Below are 18,234 nucleotides of genomic sequence, written 5' to 3' on the forward strand. Positions count from 1 at the left end.
GGACTAATTAGCTATTCTTAATCCTTCATTTTATAGATGAAGAAATTCAACCAAGGTTACACAGTTAGCTGTTTGCATTACCTAAACTAGAATTAAGATTTTTTTTTCTAAAGTGTGTTTGTTTCGCAGTTGAGCCTTCTTAGGACCATGCTACAGCTGTATCGTTGACTATGAAGCAGAGGGTATTATAAAATATCACTGCAAAGATAGCTTGGCACCAGACTGTGGAAGGCCTTGAATGCTAGGCTCAGGAATTCGTATTTTATTTACTAGGACATGGGTTGTGACTGAAGGATTTTGTGTGAGAGACTGATATGGTTAGAACCATAGATTAGAAATATTATTTCTGAAGAGAAGTGAAGGATTTGTCATAGAACAGAGACCAAAGGCAGGGAAACACGTTAGCAAGTTATTAGAGTAGTGCAAAACAGTGTTTTTTATAGTTCCCCTATGTTTCTATATCTGCTGGTGCACTGTAGCTAATCTTTTTGTAAACACATTTTTCTACTGCTCCTTGTTATTAATTTTATAGATCTATAAAAATCACAAGCTGTTAGTGTCTTCCTAAGGGAATCTTCTGGGCGTGGGGAGAAAAAAATGATTCATTCCACCTTGACTTTGAAATAATTCTCTGTAGAGAAGCTTCACTGTCCTAGACAGGATTGTGGTCATCCTTATGTCCTTTTGGAAGGATAATTTACATACCTTAGGACTCCCACCAACTTACCATTAATGATTCATTACAGGTTGGAGGTAGGTAGATGTCTAGCCCGTGGTAGGGAGGTTATAGTACAATATACCTTTTCCCAGTCAGGTTTTGTGGTCCATCAACAATTAACATTTTTTAATATTATTTTACAGCTTTGGTCACTTGTCCTGATTTTATGGCCTGTCATTATTTTCATAATTTTGGCTATTACGCGGACGAAATTCCCTCCGATAGCAAAACCAACCTGTAAGTACCTCATCTGGGCTTTCTTTTTTATCTTATGGGATTGATTTCAAATTCTTGTGACTTCTATACCACCTTGGCATGTTGTTCTTAAATTGACTTCTTTGGAAATTAAATTTCACTTGATCCTTATCTTTTCCTTGATGAGCTGTGGTCTTCCTCAGGTTATTTCAAATGGTCTAGAAAATTGCCTAAGACATATTTATTGTCCTTGGCGGGGCAGGAGGAAGAGGAAGCACAAAGATTCAAGATGTTTTCTTATTTTTAGTTGTAAAATTTTGGCTCATTTGTTATATATGTGCAATTGAAATTCAACTTGTCCCGTACAACACGAATCAGAATTCCTGAGAAGGATTATTCCCTACCTTTTGCAATAAATAAAAAAGTATTCGGAAAGATTCAGCAGATAGCGTTCAGATTTTCCCAGCAGTTTCTGCCTATTGGAGCCATAATTAAGAGTATTTGTGTTGGTAAAAATTCAGTGTGTGGGCTGGGAGGAGGAGGTGAAGAGGGGAGGGGGGTAGTATGTACACAGACTAGTTTGTGCTAGAAGTATAGGCAGTCTGTCTCTCAGAGTCTGGCCTGTGTCCCTACAACACAACTGATTGTTCCTAATACCCTGAGGAGGAAGCAAAGTGACAAGACTGAGCCTGGAAGAAGAATGCTATGGAAATGCAATTCTGGGTGTGTCAGTTTAATGGATGTGTGAGGGACTGGGAGGATAGTTGCATCACATGGTGAGGACTAGTGGAGCACAACGAAATGCAGGTTTGTCGAGCTGGAGGGTGGCTCTGTTGAGCAAGTGCCTCAACCCTTCCATGCCAGTGCCCTGAGGCAAAGCTCTGATCACTGCATCCTAGTTACACCTCTATTTGCTGTAAATGAAATTTTGAGAAGTATAAAATGTACTCAAGTTATCAGAGGACTCAGTTGTCTGGTCAGGGCTTTTCCCGCAAGTGTCTACAGCTAAGATATAAAGTGGATGATTTATCTGTTCTAGTCCTTTTTATAGACATTTGAAAAGGAGATACCAGAAAAGGGGTTCATAAAACTCTTAGCTAATGCCAAGAGAGAACTAATACTTTCAAAGTGATGTTTACCACTCAAGCTTTGTCTGATCAACACCATCTGCTCCCTTAGCGTTGGCTATCTTCAACCAATTCTCTTACAACACTTCAAAGCATATGAAGGAAATTGTGCCTTACTTCATATTAGGATCATAGAGTTATAAGGAAATTTAGGAGGTTACCTAGTCCAATCCCTTCATGTTACAGCAAGGTTCAGGACCCCAGGTTCTCTGTCTTCAAATCCAAGGACACTCTCCACTGTGTCATGTTGTTCTGTGACCCGAAAAAGGTTAAAGTAAAAAAAAAAGTTGTGAGTAAAGCAAATTCTGTTTCAAATAGAGTAATAGAATTTGCAGTTTGGTGGAATCTCTTTGTCCAGTAAATAAACACCATTTCGTGTATGTGTGTGTGTGTGTGTGTGTGTGTGTGTGTGTGTGTGTATAGATTGGCATAATAGCCATGATGTGAATATGGAAAGTTCAGTGGGCTTGGGAAGAATCCTTTAATATAGTGTTTATCTGTTTCACTATTTCTCAAATAAAAAAATAAAATTTAGAATAAAAAACTAAGTTACTTCAATGGGAGGTGAATATTTTGTCAAGCTGTCCAGCACCACAGTCTATGCTATTTTGCAACAAATACAGTCCATCTTAGCCATGGTCCCTTAAATATTTTGATGAAAATACAAATACAAATAAGAGGAAACATGCTATGCTGGGAAAAGGCAGTGGGTTTCGAGTCAGAAGTCTTGGGTTCAGGTCTGTGCCTCACCACTTATTGGCTCTGTGACCTTGGGTAAATCACTTAACTTACTTGGGCCTCATTTTCCTTATGTGTTAAGAAAGGGCCAGCCTAGATGAACCCTGGGGTGCTTTTCCAGATCTAAATGTATGATTCTGTGAATTTGGGTTTTATTAATCACAATGCCATCTTGTACAGATTTGAAAACCAATAGTGCATATGTGTGCAATTCAGTATGATTGCTTACTTATAGATTTGTAGACCCCCTGTTTAGTGCATGGCTCCCTAGAGGTCCATGACATATAATGTGGGGCCTAGTTCATTGAGCAGTATTATATGAGATGACAATTGTGTCTCTAAGCACTGAATCTAACAGGCAGAAATAATATTTGCTTCCTCTTTTTTTAGAATAAAAAATCCTTGGCTTTAGGAATATAAATGAATGGAATCATCAGTTGATTTACTGTGTACTTCAAATGAAAGCAAATTATTGGAAAGCATTGTAATACTTGGACAGGTTTGGAATTAGCTTGGTTTGTTTTGGCAAGAAGGAGAAATCTTTTATCCTATGGACTTGCTAATTCTACAATTCACTTTTTAAACTAGTTGGTACCATTGTATGCTTGGCTTTCAGATACTGCGCTCTACATTAAATTCACATAAACAATTTAAAATTTGTATTTTCAATGTGTAGTAACAAATACATATGACAGAGGAGCCCTTCCGTGCCATTGTCTAAGAAGCCAATATGACAATTAATATAATGAAGAAAAGGGCCAAAGTAACTTGAATCAATTTGTTGTTTCTGCCTTTCTTGCATTTTTGGGAGAACTTTTAATTGTACAGAATTCAGCTCATAAGTCAGAGAAAGGAAGATAATATATGTGAGTGGATGGTTTTAAATCAGTTTGTCTCAGAAGTTTCAAGAAGTATGTGGAGAGAAACAGGGAAAGATCATAAGACTACTGAAATAACTGCTTTTAGGAATGAAAAAAATAGGGCAATATTTTTTATAAGCTAAGAAGGCCTTCAATTAATACGAAGTGCCAATGTACATATACGTCTAGAAATGAAAAGAAAATAATGCCCATTCCTCATCATGTAACTATTATAATCTAATAATAATGAGTTGTGTGGCTATTATCTTTCTTTGAGTGTAGGAAGGTACAAAATTATAAGGTGATCAGTCCCCAAGGGGGGGTTAAATTAATATTAATAAAGTACTTTGCAAACCTTAAAGCACCAAATAAATGCTAGTTATTATTATTATTAATCTAAATTATGTCTTGAGTTTTGGACTCATCAAGGAACCCATAAAATAAATACTGGTGTGTGGACGACTTTAATTTTATTACTGGAGGTTCTTTTCTGTGGAAGTGCCTGGAAAGGTGGGAAGCTAGGTGGCATGGTGGATAGAGTGCTGGGCCTGGAGTCAGGAAGACCTGAGTTCAAATTCAGCCTCAGCTGGATGACACTGGGCGAGTCACTTAATCCTATTTGCCTCAGTTTCCTCATTTGTAAATGAGCTGGAGAAGGAAATGGCCAACCACTCCAGTACCTTTACCAAGAAAACTGCAAATGGGATTATGAAGATTTGGACACAATTGAAAAGGACTGAACAAAAGCCTGGTAAGATTAAGAACACTATGTGGGTTTTGTGTTTTTTCAACATTAGCTGGAAAAAAAGTAACTTGAAAATGGTCTCAGTTTAGTTGAGGAGGCCATATTCTGATACCTGATTGATTCCTGACACCCCACCATAGAATTTATTCTACCTTTTTTTTTTTTTATGAGCAATCAGGGTTATGTGGCTTGCCCAGGGTCACACAGTTAGCAGGTGTGAAGTGTCTGAGGCCAGCTTTGAACTCAGGTCTTCCTGACTCCAAGGCCTGAGCTCTATGTACTGCACTACCTAGTTGCCCCAAATTCACTCCACTTTAGAATTACAATATTGGTAAAATCCAATGAGATCAGCATTGATTCCTCATCTTATCTAGCTTAAAGTATTGGAATGTATAGGCTAAGAGCTAGAAATCAGGAATGTAACACCATATTATTCTCACTATCTTAATCATAAAATGACACAGTAGAGGGAAGAGTTGTGCCTTATAGTACTTCACAGAGCTTTGTCAAACTTTCGTACACTTTGTAGTATCCTATTTCATCCTAATTTCAGTATGAATTGAATATAGCTGTAGGACCAAGTGCATTCATTACAGACTTGGGGTAGTTAAACCCCTAACTAGGATTTTTGGGGAGCCAGCTGGATGCTAAAAAATGAAATTTAATGCTTAGATAAAGTAACTACCTTGCATTAGAGGCCCAGACAATGTGAGATCTGTTCACATTCTGTTCCAGAAGTAGCCAGACTGATAAGTTGTTTTATACAAATAAAACCTGTAGCTCTAACTTGTTCTTTCTCTGGGCATTCTGTTGCATGGTGCTGTGGGCAGAGCTCTTCTTTGCACCTGGAGGATATAGATTTAAATCCAGGCTCTGATGCTTACTACCCGGGTAACACAAGGCAAGTCACTTGCCCTACATAGATCTGTTTCCTTGTCTGTAAAATGACGTGGTTGGATTAGATGACCCTCTGAGGTCTTTCCAATTCTCATTCGATGATTTTAAGAATCCAGTCTCTGAGGTGGAGATCTGAAAGAAAAAAGTCAAATGGTTAAAAAGTACAATTGTTGGTTGAAGTTATTTCTACTACATGGGATTATAAATCTAGAGATGGTAAGGAGCAGAGGCAACATTTGAACCCAGATCCTCTTGCTTTGAAGTTGATGTTGTCTATCACATTCCTCCCTTGTTTTCATCTCAGAATAGGATCCATATCCTGCATATCCTGCATTTACTCCTTCTGGGTTGTGAGAGATGCTTTGGAAACCAGTACTAGCAAGCACAGTACATCAGCTTTCCAAACCTGGCAAGCAGGCTTCGAATGCTCTGAGGACACATAGGGAAGAAATTGGCAGAGGCACTGAATTTGAAAATGTTCCAATCATTTGTACTCACCACATGCAGTGACTTGTCAACAGTCAAGAGTCATACTGTAAGAGCTGATATAGCAGGCTAGGGAAGTGGAGGCAGCTGCTGCCTTCCTTGGGCCCTGGGATCTTTCTCTGAGTGGGCTAAGCTCAGCTGCACCCTAAGGCTGGGAGATTTCACCTGACTTGCATCTATGCCTGAGCAACAAGTATGTCCACACAAAAAGGCATTTAAGTAACTCTTAATTATTCAGAGGTTGATTGTCTCTTTGTGGTAGGGTTGACACCCATCCTGTTGTGACTCAACAGCTTAGGGAATTGTGAGATTTCCCCATGTTCCTGGGATAACCTTTGTCCCACATGTTCTGGCCTTTAATGCAAAGACCCTTAGGTTTGTGCTAGCCAGAAGTTTGGGTACCCATGGTGGCACTCGTGAGTTGAGCATCATCCAGGACTTTTGATACTTTTTTTCCTCTCTTTTTCCTGGCAGTCTAAGCATGTCCACCCCTGGGTGGGCACCAGGAGGAAGCAGGATTTAATATATATTATTTTGCTTCTTGTTAGTAGCAATCATAAAGTGTCAAGTTGGGGGTAGGAGGAGGAAGAACCAAACTATTGGCTAACTGGAGGTTTGGGGATCCAGAAATGTTATCCCACCCACATCACCATGGATGCTTAAGAGGCGGTTACCCACTCTTCTTGTGCTGAATTAGCTAATGAGGCGCCTACACCTTGGTCTGGTTGAGGAAGCTAGAAAAACCATGTCAGAGAGGTTATGTCTGACTATGCTATTACTGTGACCTTCTCTGTGCTACTCAGTGATGAAAAAAGAGAAGATGGAGATGCATGGAATCCAATTCTAGCATGTTCTGCCCCCTCCACTGGGCAGATAGTTTTATAATAGGAATAAAGGTGTCCACAGCCAGAAATTTTTAGCTTTATCAAAGAGAGTAGGACTAAAGGTAATATTTTCTTTTATTTTTTTAATTAATAAATTCATTTTTAGTTTTCAACATTCACTTCCATAAGCTTTCGAATTTTAAATTTTCTCCCCCTCCCTCTCCTACTCCCTCCCCAAGACAATGTGCAATCTGATATAGGTTCTACATACACATTCCTAGCAAACGTTTTCACATTAGTCATGTTGTAAAGAAGAATTAGAACCAATAGGAGGAACCGCAAGAAAGAAGAAACAAAACAAAATGAAACAGAAGAAAAAAAGAGCAAATAGTATGCTTCGATCTGTATTCAGACTCCATAGTTCTTTCTCTAGATGTGGATGGCATTTTCCATTATGAGATGTTTGGAGATGTCTTAGATCCTTGCATTGCTCAGAAAGGCTAAATCTATCAAAGTTAATTATCACACAACGTGGCTGTTGCCGTGTACAACTGTTCATCTGGTTCTGCTCACTTCACTCAGCATCAGTCCATACAAGTCTTTCTTGGTTTTTCTGAAGTCTGCTTGCTCATTATTTCTAATAGCACAATAGTATTCCATTACATTAATATACCACAACTTGCTCAGCCATTCCCCAATTGATAGGCATTCCCTCAATTTCCAGTTCTTTGCTACCATAGAAAGAGCTGCTATAAATGTCTTTGCACATGTGGGTCCTCTCCCCATTTTTATGATCTCTTTGGGATACAGCCCTCGGAAGTGGTACAGCTGGGTCAAAGTACTTTTATTTTTTTAAAATACTAGTACTAATATATCACTTAAAGATTTACATAGTGCTTTACAAATGTTATCCCATTTCATCCTTACAACAGCCCTGAAAGGTAGGTGCTATCTTATCTCCATTTTACAGATGAGGAAGCTGAGGCAAACAGATGTTTAGGAATTTGCCCAGGGTTACATAGTTAGTAAATATCTGAGGCTGGTTTGAAGCTCAGGTGTTCCCGACTCCAAGTTCCATGTTCTAACCACTGTGTCATCATATTTCCCTATCCTGTGAATGTTCCCTGGTGGAGAGGAAGAGAGTCTTGCATGCTGAACTACTTGAAGCTGTAGGGATAAAAGAAAGGAAACTGGGTCTGAACCTGAGCTCTTCCAAATACTGCCTGTACTGAGCAAACTTGGAGCAAATCACTTAACGTTTCTGGGCCTCATCTTCCTTATCCTCAAAATGGCTAGCATGAACTATATCAGTAGAGGGAGTTTCCCTAAGCCAATGAAATCACCGTGAAATCCCCCTTGGACTGGACTATATTATCTCTGCAGTCCCTTACAATTCTAAATCTGTGATCTTATCACAGACCTCCTGCCTGTATTTCTGCAATAGCCTCCTAGGGCATCTCTTTAGCATTCTTTCTCTAATCTAATCCATCATCTCTGTTGCTTTCAGTTTAATTCAACTAGTATTTAATAAGTGCCTGCTATGCACTTAATAAATATGTGCTAATTAGGCACATAAATGGAGTTACTGTGCTCAGTCCTAGGAATAGAAAGACAAAAATAAGACTAATCTCCCTAAAATGATCTTTTTATCATGTCACCTCCCCTGCTTTAGAATCTCAAGTGGCCTACGTTCCCGCAGCATCAAATTTAAACTCCCCTGACTGGCTTTTTTAGGGCTGTCTGGTCTGCATCTGCCCCATCTATCTATTTTTGTTTCCCACAACTTTTCAGTATGTGCACATCTCTCTGACTGGCCTCTTTGATGTTTCAAACACATACAATGTTAAGTCTAAACTGTCTTTTCTTCATGCTACCTCAACTCTCATATTTTCTGTTTTTCTAAATCCTACCTGTCCTTCCATCAGCTCCACGAAGTCTTTCCTTTCTTTTCTTTTTCCACCTCTAAATTTATATTGTACTTAGGTGTACTTGCAGGACACATTATACTATGTGGTATATAGTGGAAGTATTATTACTCCCATTTTACAGATGAGGAAACTAAAGCAGATAAAGGGACTTTCCCAGGGTGACAGAGAGAGCTTTCAAGTCTTCTGACCCCAAGGGCTGTGTCCTTTCCACTATACTATGGCTTTTGACATCATATTCCTTGTCCATTTATTATATTCTCCTTCATGTCATTCTTCTTATTATTGTCTCCTACATGTCAACTTCATCTCTTCAAATGGATTATTAGCTTCTTTTTTTAAAAAAAAAACTATATATTTATTTTAACATTTATTTTTTTAAAAATTAAGTTTCAAGTTCACTCCTTCCCTCCAGCCTCTACCCATCTAGTAAGAAGGCAAGCAATATAATATTAATTACACATATGAAATCATGTAGAACATAATTCCATATTAGCTCTGTTGCAAAAAAAAAGCAAGAAAAATAAAGTAAGTGAAAAAAGTATGCTTTAATCTATACTCAGAGTTCATCGGAGTTCTTGAGTCTCAGGTAGGTCTCTGGTTTACAGAAAACCTAGGCTGAGGCAGCTGGATAACGTAGTGGATAGAGTGCTTGACCTAGAGTCAGGTAGACCTGATTTCAAATCTAGCCTTAGGTAGCTATGTGACCTTGGGCAAGTCACTTTACCACTGTCTGCCTCAGTTTCCTTATCTGTAAAATGAAGCTCAGAGCAGGGTTGTTGTGAGTATAAAATCAGATGAGATTTGAATAGCATTATGTAAACTTTAGAGTGTATATAAATGCTAGCTAAAAAAAAGAAAAATTCCACTGTTTATGCTGATTTACCTATGTGACCTTGTGCAAGTTATTTAGCCTCATTGGGCCTCAGTTTTCTCATCTGTATAATGGTAGCAGTGGACTAAATGGCCTCAGAGATCCCTTCTAGTACTAGATATATGATCCTATGACTTCTGTTGTCTCTATACCATTGTCACACTCCTGGTACAACACTGAGTACAGAGATGTGTGTTCAGTTGTGTCTGACTCTTCATGGCCCCATTTGGGGTTTTCTTGGCAAAGATACTGGAGTGGTTTGCCATTTCCTTCTCCAGTTCATTTTACAGATAAGGAAACTGAGGCAAACAGGGTGAAGTGACTTGCCCAGGGTCACACAACTAGTAAGTGTTTGAGGCCACATTTGAACTCAGGAAGATGCGTCTTCCTGAATCCAGGCCCAGTGCTCCATCCCCTGTGCCACCTAGCTGCCTGTGAGTACAAAGAAGAATTCAGTAAGTTCTTATTGTTGATTAATATGGAACATAGTTTCCGGGCTCTGATTAGAGTGATGACCATTTCCAGGAACCTACTCAGTGATGGACAGCAGAAACCTAATATGGATCTGAGACAACGGATGAACAGAGAATGAGTCTGTGATATTGCTTTGGGTTTGATCTTTACTTCCTTGATGCACATAAAGCCCTGCTGTGTCCTCTGAGGCTTTTGTGATGCCATTGTTTGGGTGAAGGCAACTGCGAGCAAAGCCTTCAGGAATTTCTGCTATGAGTGTCTGTGCATGCACATGAAAGATTTTTGTGTGGGAGAGACTTTACCTTCTGGCTTTTGTCAATGAGAATCCATTAGAGACTTTACTATCTGGCTTTTGTCTGTGAGAATCCAGGAGATGTTGGAACAGTGTTGGAATTCAACGGGCAGGATTAGTGTGTTCTGTCAGAAGCAGTGCTGTAGGTAGCAGGTTTGGTGGTAGTGATACAAGTAATCTCTTATAACAATATGGAGCATGTTAAAACTGAGGATAGGGATAGGGACCAGATCTGTGATTTTATAAGAATAAGGAACTCCCAGGTGAAGAAACTTGCTCTGTCAATGGCAGGTCGGCATTTCCTGTTCAACTTGAGGTACTAAAGAGTTACCCACCCTAGAGCACTTGGCAAGGGTCATGTGGACTTGAAAATGGACTTGAATGCAGGGGTTCCTGGCTTCAAGGCCAGCATTATGCCACACTTCCAGAAATGAGACTTAAAACAAGACTTCTCTTCTTCATCTACCCATGGAACAAGGAAGAGTATGGAAACATGGAATGTGGTTGAGACTCAAGCTATCTAGCCATCAACAAAACGGTTTCTGGAAGAGTTGTCTTTTTTAGCAATTCTTTCATTGAAATTCTGGGCTTCATTTAGATAGTACAGGTGGTCAATTAATGCTCTCCTAAATCCCAACTGAAGAACAAAAACAACAAAATCCCAACACTCAGTTACATCAGAAAGAAATACATAACTCGAAGGCTATTGTTTTTCAATTGTTTTCAGTTGTGCTCACCTCTTTGTGATCCCATTTGGTGTTTTCTTGGTAGAGATACTGCAGTGGTTTGCCATTTGCTTCTTGAGCTCATTTTACAGGTAAAGAAACTGAGGCAAACAGGGTTAAGTGACTTGCCCTTAAGGGTAAAACAGCTAGTAAGTGTCTGGGACCAGATTTGAACTCAGGAAGATGAGTTTTCCTGACTCCAGGTCCAGCACTCTGTGCACTATGGTGCCACCTAGCTGCTCAACATGAAGGGCAATGTGATGCTAAAGATAAAGAACTTACGACAAAATAAAAAATAAAAGACATAGAATAATTCATAGGATCATAGATTCAGAGCTGGGAGCGAATGTAGAAACCATCTATTCCAGCCCTCACATTTTACAGATGAGGAAACTGATGCTTGGAGAAGTTAAATGACTTGTCCAGGGTAACACACAGTCAATAAGCAGGAGAACCAGGATACAAGCCCTGGTATCTGCTTCCAGATCCAGTATCCTTTCTTTTCTCTTAACCACTGAGGCATGTTCATCTCCACCTCTGGCATAGAGTCTTCAGGAATGGCAGCCTTGATGTAACTGACCACAGATGAGATGTGTTCATATTCCATGCTTCCAAGATACTGAGTAGGGTTCTAGCACACCCTGTGACCTATATTCTTTTTGTGTGGATTTGATTAAGTCTCAATTGAGAGAGATTCTTGAAAATACTTGTGTTATCTAAAAAGAGGGGGAAATCATGTCATATTGAGAATTTTAGCCTTTCATCTGTGTTTTTGAATGCAGGTATTAGTGAATTTTACAGTAAAATAGGTGATAAAATAATACACATTTTTCTTTCTTTCTTTCTTTCTTTCTTTCTTTCTTTCTTTCTCTCTCTCTTTCTCTCTTTCTCTCTTCCTTCCTTCTTTCCTTCCTTCCTTCTTCCTTCCTTCCTTCCTTCCTTCCTTCCTTCCTTCCTTCCTTCCTTCCTTCCTTCCTTCCTTCCTTTCCTTTCTTCTTTCTTTCTTTTTCTCTCTTTTTTCTTTCTTTCTTTCTTTCTTTCTTTCTTTCTCTTTCTTTCTCTCTTTCTCTCTTTCTCTCTTTCTCTCTTTCTCTCTTCCTTCCTTCCTTCCTTCCTTCCTTCCTTCCTTCCTTCCTTCCTTCCTTCCTTCCTTCCTTCCTTCCTTCCTTCCTTCCTTCCTTTCCTTCCTTTCTTTCTTTCTTTCTTTCTTTCTTTCTTTCTTTCTTTCTTTCTTTCTTTCTCTCTGGGCCTCATAGCTCTGGCTCAAATAAATAATGTTTATATTAGCTAGAGGAAGTAGATTCATGCCAAAACCTAAGTGAAAACAAGACAAAAATCAACAGCAATTTGCCACATTCTGCTAACATTATTAATGTAGTTGTGGAAGAGGGACCTATTTTCTAGAATCTAGGAGCTTGAGGTTAATGAGGACTCTGACAGCTTAGGAAACACTCTGATGGTTCCTAGCCATTTGGAAAAGCTTCAAGCATGACGCAGTGGAAAGAGCATTGGCTTTCAGGTGGGAGCAGTAATCTGCAAATGTGTGTTATGTAAAAACAAAACACATGAATAAAACTTTTTTAAAAAAAATCCACATCTGTTACTACCTCAGTTGCCTCAATTCTTTGCTTCCTTCTGGCTACATGATGACTGTTAGATATAGAATACTTCAATAGATGCTACCTGGTGTGGTGATGTCTCCATACTACCAGAAAATTGTGTCACAGCAGCCTATAAGGGAGTGGTTAAAATTTACGGGGCTTGTCATCAATGCCAAAGGTTAATGCCAGGATGTTCACCCACCCCTCAACTCCAGGATGACATCACAACCATAACACACATCCAGGGAAATTTTTTTCATTTAAGGAAGTTTTCACATTCTTCAGATGAAGATGCAGAAGTAAGTCTATCTCCAGCTCAGCAGTATTGAGGGAATAGCCAATTTTTTCCTAATTTTAATCACTCGTTGATTTGGAATTACAGTTTCCAATGAAAAAGGTTACGACTGGATTAGTGATTTATTCTTGTGTTTTGCAAGTAAATACTAAATGCTATGGGGGGATACAGAGAATATAATACCCGTCTCCAGACCTCAAGGAACTTAAAATCAATCTTTTTGGATTTATAAGAAATATGCATGTGAAAAGTTAAATATCATAATACCATTTTCATGCTTCAGGGTTCTATGATTTCAATGGTTTTGTACTTCATCTGCCTACCCAACTTACCCTCCTTGCCATGTAATATGGCACAATAATATTTCTTTACATCCATATACCAGAATTTATTCAGCCAGTTTTGAGCTTACATTCGAATGCCAGAGATATGTACATATACTGTACACACATATGTCATAAATATAAAGTCAATGAATACAAATATGTACAAAATAATTAAACACAAGTTGGTTTGGTGGAGAGGGCATTAGTTCTTGGGGGAATCTATAAAGCCTTAATGTATAACTCTATAAGTAGATACTAGTCTCTCCATTTTGCAGATGAGGAAACAGATGCTTGCAAATATTAGACGACTTACCTATGGTAATATAGCTTAATATGAAGTATAAACTTAATACTAAGTATCAGAAGTATGATTTGAACTCATATCTTCCTCACTCCAAGTCCAGAACTCAGGTCATCATGCTAAACTGCTTCTCAATGAGTTAATGTTTACATTAAAGCATTTTATACAGATAAAATGCTATGTGAATGTGAGTTATTGTGACTAGAGTAGAATTACAGTTCAGTATCCTACTCTCAATCCATTTATCCTGGTAAAGATTTCTGTAAATTTTGAAAACATCCTTCAAGAGAAACTGCTTATCTCCTCTGAATCCAATTAGCTCTTATTAGCTACTTTTGAAATAGCTTGCTAAACAAACCCCCCAAAAAGCCAGGAAAAAAGAGATATATAGTTTTGTGTATATAACCATGCCTTGAATTAAGCTTGGTTATATACACAAAACTTAATGTCTTTACTGATTTATTTTTAGTTTTATGTAGAAAGTTGGCATTAAATACCTAATCCAGAAGGTATATGATCTAGGGCAGTGAATTTCATAGGCAGATTCATTTCTTGGGTTATTGCACACTCTGTGATAACTTTGGGTAATAACACTAACCTCCCAGAATAATGAGTAATCGGTTTTTCTTCAATGTTTACATATATTCTCTATTAGGACTTACCTAAGTCCAAAACAAATAGTAAGATTAGGAATAATCTTAGCTGTTAATAAAGCTTGTTGGAGTAATTTAGTGGTGATTGCAAATCCCAGTTTCATGACACCCAAGTTGTTACTTATCTCAAAGGATGGATGTAAAACTCTCAAAATAAATTAATTTATATTACCTTAGTTTTTTTAAAAGAATATGCCATATAATCATTTTAGGAGAAAGAAGACAATGCCAAAAGAAAACACAGTATAAGGTGCTACTATTCCCAAAAGCATAGGCATCACTAGAATGAAGAAAAAAGGATGAATTCTAGGAAATGGAATGACTGATCAATATATTCCTATTGCACATTTTGTTGTACTGTTCAGAAACTTTCATCCCAGGATCTGAAAATAGCAGCTATTAGGAACTTTAGTTTATTAACTTAATGCTCAAATATAACTGTTATTTCACACCTAGTGGAGATAGGATTAATTGAATAATGAGAGGTTGGATTTGTAGCCCATTTGGTACAACAACATAAAGAGGAAATCCTTACCAGCATTCAGTTCTAACCTTGACCAGCAGCAAGCTCTGTAAGCAGAAGCTAGAGCTAAAAATTCAGTAACTACTTTTTATATGTAGCAATGGTTCATCACTATATGTCAGTTTTTATTGGCCCATATTCACAGACATGTATTAATCATGGTCATTCATGATAGAGGATTTATAGATTTAGATTTGGAAGGGATCTTGGAGATCATTTAGTCAACCCTCTCATTTTACAGTTGAGGAACCTGGGGCTTAGAAGCAGCTAGGTGGTACTGTGCCTGGATATTGTAACCAAATTTAATAGCTTTTCTCAATTCATTTCTCAATTTCATTCGCCTGAATATTTTAGCTGCATTTGATATTATATACTACTATCCTTTTTTCTTGGCAATCTCTCCTATTCTTTTTTCTGATTTTCCTTTTATCTGTTTTTTTTCCCACCTTCTTTCCTGTTCCTGAACTGTTGGGATCCTTTATTGCTCAATTCTTGACTCCCTCCATTTCTTTCTCTATAGCTACTCCCTTGGGGAAATCAGTTTTTCTCTTAATCATCTCTAGTGATTATTTCTCTGCTGCTAACTTCCAGAACTGTATTTCTTCATCTTTATTCTCTCATCAGAACTAGTGTCCCATGTTTTCAGTGAAGAACTAAAGGATCTCTCTATTACTTTAAACTCATCATGTTTAAAACCAAACTTGCTTTTTTAAAAACTGGTACCATGATTCTCTTGGTTCTCTAAGCTCGAAATCATAAGCTCACTTTTATTTTCTTCCTTTCTTATGTTTTCTATATCCATGTGGCCAGCAAGCCCTGGTGATTCTTCTTTCCCAATATTTGTCCTTTTTCATTCCTACTACATATGATTCAAGTCAGGGCCTTAATCTCCCTAATCTTGTAGTAGCCTTCTAAATGCTCTGTCTCTGGTCTCTATTTTGCATGTTGCTACTATATTAGTTTGTTTTTCAAAACAGTACTGTTTTCACTGTCTATTTCCCTGTTCTTCATTAACTACCCCATTGAGTCCAAATTCCTTATTTTAGTAATTTAAGAGCCTCCACTTTACCTATCCAACCTCCACTACTTCCTAACACAAACTTTTCATATCAGTCAGATGATTTCATCATCTAGAATCCATGATTTCACTCATGTTATTTCTTTTTCTGGAATGCCCTTGTTCACCTTTCCACAAGTTCTATTTTTCTCCTTCTTCAAGACAGCTGAATACTAACATTCACTATAGTTTCCCCTAATTTCCTCAGTACACAAAGATATTTTTCTTTTCCTGAATTTCTAAAACATTTACAGCCTGTATAGTCACTTACATAATGCATTATATTGTTCTCCAGTTGTTTTGGTTATATACAGCTTATTTCCCTGTCTAGATTGCAAATGTCTATAGGGCAAGGGCCCTGTCTTTTATTTCTCTGGATTCCACAGATTGCTTAGCCTGCCTAAGCAAGCAGTAAGTATTTAATGAATGTATAATGATTGTATATTTTAGGAAGTATCCATGTCTTGGCTTCTGGTTGTCTGTGCAGCACAAAAAAAAAATGTATATGGAGTATTGGAGTTGGAGTAAGGAAGATATGGGTTTGACTCCCTTTTCTAACGCTTATTAGCTATGTGATCACAAGCAGATCCTTAATGCCGCTTGGTCCTGGTTTATTTTGAAATGCAAATACATATAATACCCACCTCAGAAGAAGTCATCAGGCTCAGTGAGATGATGTATATAAAGTGCTTTGAAAACCATAAAGTGCTACATAAATGTCAGTTAATATTTATGTTTGCATGGGAACTGTATTGCATTAAAAGCTTTCCCTATTTGTTGTACTCAAGTAACTCTCCGATGTTTAACTTTCTAAAGAGGAAAATGGACATGCACTTTGAATTTAAACTCATTTTCCCAAATGAAAAAGTGACTCTTTGGGAGACAGCATGGCAATTTGCTACTGATTTGCTTGTCCCAGGGCTCTAACCCTTCCATCCCCCAACCTGCTCCGTTGTTCTACACCATTCCTTTGTTGTACTTCTGGACAGAGGACCATAAACTATTATCATAAGCTTGTCTTTGGCTCTTTACCAGAGAAAGGCTAACATTATTTTTAGTGGAGGTCATTATATGCTGTTAAAGTAAAAAAAGACATTAATTTTTGAATGCTTATTATAAGCCCTTTATAACCTCTTCCTGCAACCTACCCCCAACCTTTCCAGTCTTCTTATACTTTATTACGCCTCCCCACCATGTACTTTTCAGTCCAGTGACACTGGCCTCCTTTCTGTTCCACAAGCAAGATGCTATATATCTTGGCTCTGGCTGTCCCCATATCTGGAATGCTCTCCCTCCTCATTTCCTCCTCCTAGCTCCCTTGAAGTCCAAACTAAAATTTTACCTTCTACAGAAGCCTTTTCCAATCCCTCTTAATTCTAGCACCTGCTGTCTGTTAATTATTTCCTATTTATCTTGTATTTAGCTTGTTTGTACATTTTTGTTTTCCTGCTGTTTCTCCTCAGTTTGATTGTGAGCTGCTTGAGGGCAGAGACTATCTTTTGCCTTTTTTCATATCCTCAGGGCTTAGCTCAGTCCCTAGCACATAGAAGGCATTTAACAAATGTGTCTTGACTAAATGACTGGCATACTATTATACTCAGCATTTTTAAAAAAAACATACGTTAGAAAGTATCCCTGTTTTCATACTTTGGACTTTCATGGCTTTGGACAGAAAGGGGTCATAAGAAGCCAAAGAAACAGAATAACCACCAATGTTGAAGGTAGCAGAAGAAAAAGTGAAGGAGATGCTATAATAGCAAACATTTGAGTTTAGCCAAGGGATCGCTAGAAAGTACGGGGGAAGAAGATTTAATGGATGGAAAGAAAGAGTTCCAGATATTAAGAAGTTAAGAACTAACGGATTAGATTTTTAGCACATTTTTAGACCCCTTAAGTCAATGTGTCCTATGTGTATATGTTTATCAATTTAATAACATATACAGCTAGGTGATGAGAAAACACATGTAAAGGATCATCCTGAAGTGATTGGTCTCAGCATTTTGTGGGTTTTACTGACTCAAATATTGGAATCGTTAGGAGTATCGCTCCTGGGTTTGTTGGAACACAGCTAATAATGGTGAGCATCTAGTTCCTGTTGTTTCTTCTATACTTGTTATATTCACTGATAATGCACAATCTTGACAGTTTGCCCTAGTTCAGCCAGAAACATTAGGAGAAAGAGCAGATAGAAAGTAAAGGCCACCATTCCAGCAAGCATGAACAGCAATAACATATAGAGAACACGCTATAGAAGGATGAAAAGACCCGAGCCCAAACCTTGCCATTATGACTACTACCCATATGAACCTGAACAAGTCATCTAACCAGTTTGTGACTCAGTTTCTGTAACTGCAAAATGAGAGAATTGAACTCAATGGCCTCTAAAATTTCAGCTAGCTCTAAACCTATGAATCAATTATACTATTCTTTTGCTAGTAACAGATGAGCATGAACAAAATTCAGGTGAAAAAGGGCTGGAAGAATGTCTCTTTCTTTCCAAGGTCATCAGGGAAGATGAAATCTTTGTTTAAAGAATGGAAGACAATCCACCAATAAACATTCATTAAGTTCTTCCTACTATGTTTTAGGCACTGTGCT

General features: G+C 38.0%; 1 protein-coding gene across 1 annotated transcript in view; it reads left to right on the forward strand.

The window, feature by feature from the left end:
• Nucleotides 1-18,234, forward strand: part of ABCA12 (ATP binding cassette subfamily A member 12) — a 240,178-nt gene that overhangs the window by 15,080 nt on the left and 206,864 nt on the right. Inside the window, exon 2 of the mRNA XM_021002700.2 lies at nt 862-955. Within this exon, the coding sequence (XP_020858359.1) occupies nt 862-955 (94 nt within the window). The remainder of the gene's footprint in view (nt 1-861; nt 956-18,234) is intronic.

Source organism: Phascolarctos cinereus, unplaced genomic scaffold (genome assembly GCF_003287225.1).
Source record: "Phascolarctos cinereus isolate Bilbo 61053 unplaced genomic scaffold, phaCin_HiC Scaffold_7;HRSCAF=346, whole genome shotgun sequence".
Taxonomy (NCBI): domain Eukaryota; kingdom Metazoa; phylum Chordata; class Mammalia; order Diprotodontia; family Phascolarctidae; genus Phascolarctos; species Phascolarctos cinereus.